This window comes from Parasteatoda tepidariorum, chromosome 5 (assembly GCF_043381705.1).
Source record: "Parasteatoda tepidariorum isolate YZ-2023 chromosome 5, CAS_Ptep_4.0, whole genome shotgun sequence".
NCBI lineage: Eukaryota > Metazoa > Arthropoda > Arachnida > Araneae > Theridiidae > Parasteatoda > Parasteatoda tepidariorum.
In genome coordinates, this window is record NC_092208.1 from 22,622,722 (window position 1) to 22,630,060 (window position 7,339).

Below are 7,339 nucleotides of genomic sequence, written 5' to 3' on the forward strand. Positions count from 1 at the left end.
TATATATATATATATATATATATATATAGTTTCTACGAAAATTAATGCATAATTTATATGTTCTTTTTAGTAACCTCATTTAAGGGGCGCTACTTAAACATTACAAAAGTAACTCGTCTTCATATGGGAGCCTACCTGTGTATATTTTCAAATGGAGTCCCTCCATCTTTAAGCAAAAGAATTCTTTTAGGTGTTACTTGTAAGTTATTTATTTTTATTAATTGCGACCACTTTTTTACTACTAAATAAGTGCGTGAAATCTAAAAATCAAGTGCCAACAAGATGATTTTTTTTAATATACGCTTGAAATATTTTTAGTTTCGAGGATTAATTTTTCTTACATTCAAATGGTTAAAAATATCTATTTTTTACACTAAAATTAGTTAATACTTAAATGTTAAAAATTGCATGGAGTGTTACAGTAAAAAATAATTTTCAAATAATACGCAGTATCATAATACTTCAAAATTAAACAGTTTTGATCAAATTTTTATTAACAATTTATCACTTTAAAAAGATATGTTAGAAATTCTAAAGCTTTGCGGAGTAAGATAAATGTTTTTTTTTGTTTAGATAGTTATAGCAATGCAAATATGTGTTTCAAATCAAGATTCTACTTGAAATGAAATTCATCCTAAGCAGTTGTTAAATATATTATAAATGTTTCTTTATAAATTATGTATAGCTAATTGAAAAGAAAACTTTAAAATTTCTCACTAATTTCTAAGAATAATTTCAAATGCCTTTTGAGTATATAATAAGAAAAAAAATCTGAGCTTTAATGTTTATTCTTTATAATTAAAATTTGCTTCTACAAATCTTTATTATAAGTTACACAAGATTTACATTTCAAAAAACTATTTTGCCGCAATTATTTTTCTGCGATTGCATCAAATTTGCAAATGAAGTGAAAGTCTATGAAGAGAAATTTGAAGAAGTTAAAATAATGGAAAACATAAAATGCATAAAGCTAGAAAAAATATGGCAAGGTGTAAAACTATATTTGATTGATGCACAAATTTCCTGCTAAGAAAATAGTTAGTAATGCTTTCTTACCAATGAAACCTGAACTATAATCACAAAAGTCAAAGTCATAAAAAAAAAAAAAACAATCAGGTGTTATTTTTCATAAATTTAATTTCATTAGTTCAGTAGGAAAAATTTTTTTTTCCAAGAACATAAAATATAAATGAAGGACAATCTTAGTTTTGAGGTCATGCATGGTTTAAAAATCTATTGATTACTTTGTTGATTTTGATGTATTGCGGTTAATATTTTTATGTTTTTATTAAATCTGCCTTTAAATTATTGAAACAAAAAACATTTCATTTATGATTATTGTAGTTACTCCGATGATATGGATTCCCAATCAACTTGTTGGAGCTCCTGTATCAACCAATGTTTTGCTTCAGTGCAACTTAGAATCTCATCCAAGATCTGTAACATATTGGATAAAGGAGGGAGGGATTATGGTCTTGTCTAACTCAAAGTTCAGAATTGAAGTCCAACCAACAGTTTTGTACAAATTTCAATTGAAGTTATACATTCAAAACTTGCAGCCAGAGGATTATGGATCATACACTTGTGTTGCTAAGAATTCGTTGGGGGAAACACAAGGGACGATACGATTATATGGTATTAAATTACATTATAATTTTTGCTTTATATCTTTTTAAGCTTTAAAATGTAAGGATTATGGATCATACACTTGTGTTGCTAAGAATTCGTTGGGGGAAACACAAGGGACGATACGATTATATGGTATTAAATTACACTATAATTTTTGCTTTATATCTTTTTAAGCTTTAAAATGTAAAATTCAATATTCTTCTCTACACAATATTTCTTTGATATTCTTTTAACGAAGAAGTATAGAAGAAGTATAAGAATACAGAAATTTAAAATGAAGTTGTAACTATAATAATCATGAATGCTTGATGAGTCACAAAATGTAGAACAGCAAATCAATAGTATAATGTATTTTTAATATTTTTACGTTTACATTTTTGCTATCCGTAATTTTTAGCAGTAGTATCACTTTATTTGCGTCGCACAACAGCTGCTCAGTGAACTACAAGCAATGGTATGTGTAACATATCGGAGAATGATCCGAAGACATGCCACCAATGCAAAGGAATGGTTGCCCCGCATTTCTAACTTAACAGCCTGCATGCAAAGTCAGACACATAGACGCTTTGAAGTAGAACATTTTAACGAGAATAGATATCACCCCCTTTTCTTTTCGAAGGTTGATCAAGGTGATCACCCACCCACTCTTTGTTAGCTGACAGTGATGCTTAACGCCGGTGATCTTCTAGAAACCGTGTCTTAACAATCAGTCAACAGCAGTACTCCATAATTTGTATTATCAATAGCAGACATAAAAATAATGTTAGCAATGTATCCATTATCTTTGTTACCAAACAAACTTCATACTGTCATTAATTGTTGTGTATATAAAGAATTTCGGACATTCTTTGCTAAATCACAATTTGCAAGGTTATCTACAGCTAATTTTCACAGTAACCATACAATCTGTTAAAGGTTTCGTTTACGTACTTCTTCCTTTTCCCTTGCTGGTTAAACTACTTTCTTTCCCTGTTTCAACTTGTTTGTTGTACTTTGTCACTTATTTGAAATTTTATCTGGAATAAACTTGTTTCTTTTCCCGTACTGGTAAAACTACTTTATTTAATTGTTTCAGTTTGTTTGCTGTGTTTCTTCTCCTGTTTGCAATTAAATCTTATCATAAGTTTAATTGCATAACAGAAAGCTGGACCACTTTAAAGTGCTTGAAATTATTAAACTTAAATGTCAACCTCAAAGTTAATGAATGATAACGGAAAAATTGTATATCTTTTTATTATTACAAGAAATAGATAAAATTCCTTTACGAATCACATAAAATAAATAAATAATATTAATGAAATAAGAAATTTCAATGTTCCTTAAAATATCACATAGAAGATTATGGAATTCTTTTATAATTTAATATTATTTGAGGAAAAAAATTGAAGCACTCTAAATATTACCGAAAACGTAAGATTACGATTATTAAAATTCTTTTCTTAATGCAATTTTTTGTATTTCATGTACTTCCATGGGAATTAAAATATAAAAGAAATCGTACTTATTTTTACACCCACTCAGTTTTTATTTATGAAACATACATTTCCTTTTTTTTTTCTTTTTTTAGAAATTCCCCCTCCTTCGTCTGTTATGATTGCCTCAGGAGAGGACATACATCTTTCGAAATCAGAAAAATTACGAAATGGCCAGAATAATTTCAAAAAGCACAAAGAAAAAAGTAAGTTAAATTTATAGAGTGTTATTTTCGAACAATTCATGTTTTTTTATCGCATTCCTCAAGCTTAAGAGTTTGAATAAAAGCTACTTCCGCAAATTATTGCCTAATTAAAATAAGAACAGAAATTTTATACATTTTTACTTTATTTTTGATCAAATATTGGATCGATGGAAAACTTTCAGTAGACGTAATAGGCAATGTGATTACTATAAAAAAGTAATATCCAAAAAAATCTTTTTAAAACAGTCAACAGAAATAGTTTCCGGACAATAACTATTTTCAATTTGATTTAATGTAGAATAAATTTAAAAGGATTGCGTTTGAATGCTAAAGTAACATATAAAGTGTGCTATTTTTATTAATATACTTCTATTAGTGCAAAGCGAATTTAAAAACAATTTTCTTAAATTTATTATTATACTAATTGCTTTAAGCTTAAAATATTTTTATAAAATTACATTATTTTCCACCTAAAGAATATTAAGTAAGTAAAAAACTCTAAAGTGTGACATTTAAACTAACTAGAAAAGTATCGTAAGTTTCAGTTTTTTTATTGCATTAAAATTTTTATGTCGGTTAACTTTGTGGTTCAAAGAGAGAAAAAAATATTTGACTTCGAAGGAAATATATATTTTTAAATGTATTGTATTTAAAAACAGCATTAATGAAATTTACTTAGCATTTGGCAACTTATCTATAAAATCACTAAATAGAATAATGTTTTTTAAAAATAAATTTGAATGAATGAACGAAATAAATAAAGATAAATTGGAATTTTCATTGAGCGAACAACACATTAGTCCATTGTGTTAAATATTGTTTAGTTAAGTAAATTCTGCAATTAATGCTAATATAAAACTATGAGTTTCTTCACATATAACTAAATTTTAAGGAAATTCTGGACACGATTATAAGACTTTAAGTCTATAACAATAAGTCTTTTTGTATGTGGGACTTCGGCCTGATTAACAAGAAATTATTACACTGAATATTTCATGCAAGAAGAAACTAGGATACAAATAATTCTGTTTCAATAAGATGTATCTGTTGCAATTTTTTTAAATATCTTCAATTGGAATATTGAAATTAAATTTTTATTTTCATGGAACAATCTTAAACTAAATAACAAAAATAACTTAATTATTGAATAAAACAAATATAAATAGACTTAAATATAAATCTAGAACACATTTTTAATTTCAGATTGAAACATCATGAGTATATTCTATATTTTCAGAAAGTAATCAGTTTTGCCTTTATGGGGCAGATTTATTTACTGTAAATAATTCTATAAGCTAAAAAATAAGTGTTTTGAAAAAATAAATACAATTTTAAAATAATTGCTTTATATTGCTTTATATATGAGGAATAATTGAAATAGGTAGTGAACTTTGATATAATGATCTAATGTGAAAGATACTAAAAAGTTCTTACCTTTTGCTATTGAAATTGATTGAGTGACTATCTATTCAAATATCATTTTATTTTGTAACTTGTTTTCTTATTGTTAGAATATTTGATTTTGATGTCTTTACTCTGACATAATAAAATTTTCTTTCGATTTATGTTCACATTTTGAATAATTTCCTAGACTATTCTGATCAGGATCCAGCTGACCAACACTCAAGTATTCATCCAAAAGAAGATTTTTCTCATACACTAGAAAAGGAAGGTATGTTAAACAAGTAATAAATAAACATTATGCTCCTTTAAAGATTTCATCATTTTTCTTTGTACATAATAATAAAAGATTAATTGTTTTTAATAAGAGATGAAAGTTAAAAGAAATATTTTTTCTTCATTGTTAAAATGAGCTTCTATTTCAGATAATTCCTGTATTGAATAAAAGAAACTATTAACAAATAATACTTAGAATATTTAGAATAACGTTTAGCACCATTCACAAATTTTAAATAATAATTAATAAAGTAAAACCTTAACAAATATTATTGCTTTTATTGTCATTCGTAACTTGAAATCAGTAACACGAGCTTCCTTCATATTGTTTTTTAAATTGTTATAAAAGGTATTTTTTAAAGGTAATTTTTCAGGTAATTTTTTATTTTTTATAAAAGGTAATTTTTCAGAACAGATATGGTAAATAAGATACGTAATTCTTAGCTCGCATGACCTGCTAAACCCAATAAAAAAGTAATTATTACTTAGTATATTGATTATTATATACCAATCATATACAAGAAGCAAAGTTAAAAAAAATCATTTATAGCATTTAGGAACTGCTCTAAGGTACGCTCAGTACGCTTTTGAACACATTCTGGAGAGTAAAATGGACACATTAAAATATTCTTTTCATACATTCTAAATCAGAATTAAATTAACAAACAAGAATTTACTGGAAGAAAATTAACCCTTTCGTGTTTTGCTTTTGCATTACAAAATCTTGAATACTTTTGATAAATGAAAATCAAATTAAAATTTTTTTCATAAGCTCTATCATCCGTATCTATTATACATCATATTATTAAAGCAGCACAAAAAATGGACAAGAACAGTGGAAGGCATCGCCGAGAACGGGGGAAAAATTTGAGCTAAACCTGTAACTGTGAGTTGAAAAACGGTTTCTATTATAAATGTAATCTTAAACGTTATTCTATTATAAATTTTTAAAATACGTCAGTGCAAATTAGGGTGCCAGGAAATTAGAGCTGGTCTATCAGTGAACTTAGTTATGCTTAAATAATTATTTTATGAACAAATTGAAACTAAATGTATATTTCCAATTTTTATTTAAAAAAAATAATTCCAATAGTTCTCTACTAATCGAATATGTTTGTTGCAGGCAATGGAAACTTTTCAAATAGAGGATTGGATTTTCTGTCCCCACTGGCGTATATTCTGTTAGTGTACTCTCAATACTTTTTTAAATCATATGTATCATGATTTAAACTTGAAAGACTAAACTTGCTAACTGTAAAAAAACGTTTTTGGATGTAAATAACAGATATTTTCAAATGAAAATAGATTAAACTAAGTTCAAGGTCACATTTAAGGCTCTATTGTATCCATCATATTGAGATTGCTATAAAACTATATTGTAAAGATAGAAGTAAAAGAAAAATCATGCCAGGTAAGTAAAATATAACACAAAAAATCAAACATAATGGTTAATTTTTATATTATATTTTTTTTGTCAACTCATTACATGAAAGTCAAAGTTAACATATTATATCAATTATGTCAGGTTAAACGCAAGTATCATGCTAAAAAAAGAAACAGAACACTCTGAATAACTTTTGATTTAATGATTGGATTTTGGATTTTCGCATGCTGAGACTAAATCTGAATGCCTTATGAGAGTGAGCTCAAATATGCGAAGTTATTTTTCTTGGCGATATTAATTCTTAATCAGACAGAAAAGCGTACTTTCTCTAAAAAAAAACATACCTTTTTACAAATAGTTTCGTATTTCTTATCCTCAGAATAGAGGGGAGGGGTAAGCTGCATCAAACTTACCATTTTGCACCCCTTAAAGCTAATTTAAATTTTTGTGAACTTTTTAATCGAATTAAAAAACTTTGCACATAATTCTGAAACACATTTTCGAAACGATAATTCTATTCCGTAAATATTTTAAATAATTATTTATCGGTAATTTATTTTTTTGACATTTTTTTGTTTTTTATTGTTTCCAATTTCTTACTGTTCATATTTTTCATTATTTATAGTTTATTTTTTATAATTTTGAATTCTAATTTAATACTAAAAGATTTAAAATTGTAAAAATGACGTATTTTAAAATTTGATTTTTCAGGAATAATTAAATCAATTTCGTCAAAATTTCTAATTCGCCATATAAAATTACATTCTTTAAAATGATGTAAAAAACAGTATATGTAAGAATTCAAGACTTTTTGAAAATTATCTGTTAAAATAATAAATAATGGTTCGAAAAATATTGTTGCATCGAATTATCTTTGGAAGAGGAATTTTATAGCTGTGTGCGAAAATTTTTGATTTGTTTAAAAATTTCTCAAGATATGGAAAAATACACAAAGTAAGATAAGAATTTAG

The 7,339-nt window shown here is 26.0% G+C and overlaps 1 protein-coding gene across 1 annotated transcript in view; it reads left to right on the plus strand.

Moving 5' to 3' along the window:
- Window positions 1-6,312, plus strand: part of LOC107442815 (neurotrimin-like) — a 31,408-nt gene extending 25,096 nt beyond the window's left edge. The window contains exons 5-9 of the mRNA XM_043043251.2: window positions 71-199; window positions 1,345-1,635; window positions 3,197-3,307; window positions 4,899-4,979; window positions 6,108-6,312. Of these exons, the coding sequence (XP_042899185.1) occupies window positions 71-199; window positions 1,345-1,635; window positions 3,197-3,307; window positions 4,899-4,979; window positions 6,108-6,208 (713 nt within the window). The 3' untranslated portion in view covers window positions 6,209-6,312. The remainder of the gene's footprint in view (window positions 1-70; window positions 200-1,344; window positions 1,636-3,196; window positions 3,308-4,898; window positions 4,980-6,107) is intronic.
- Window positions 6,313-7,339: the final 1,027 nt, after the last annotated feature.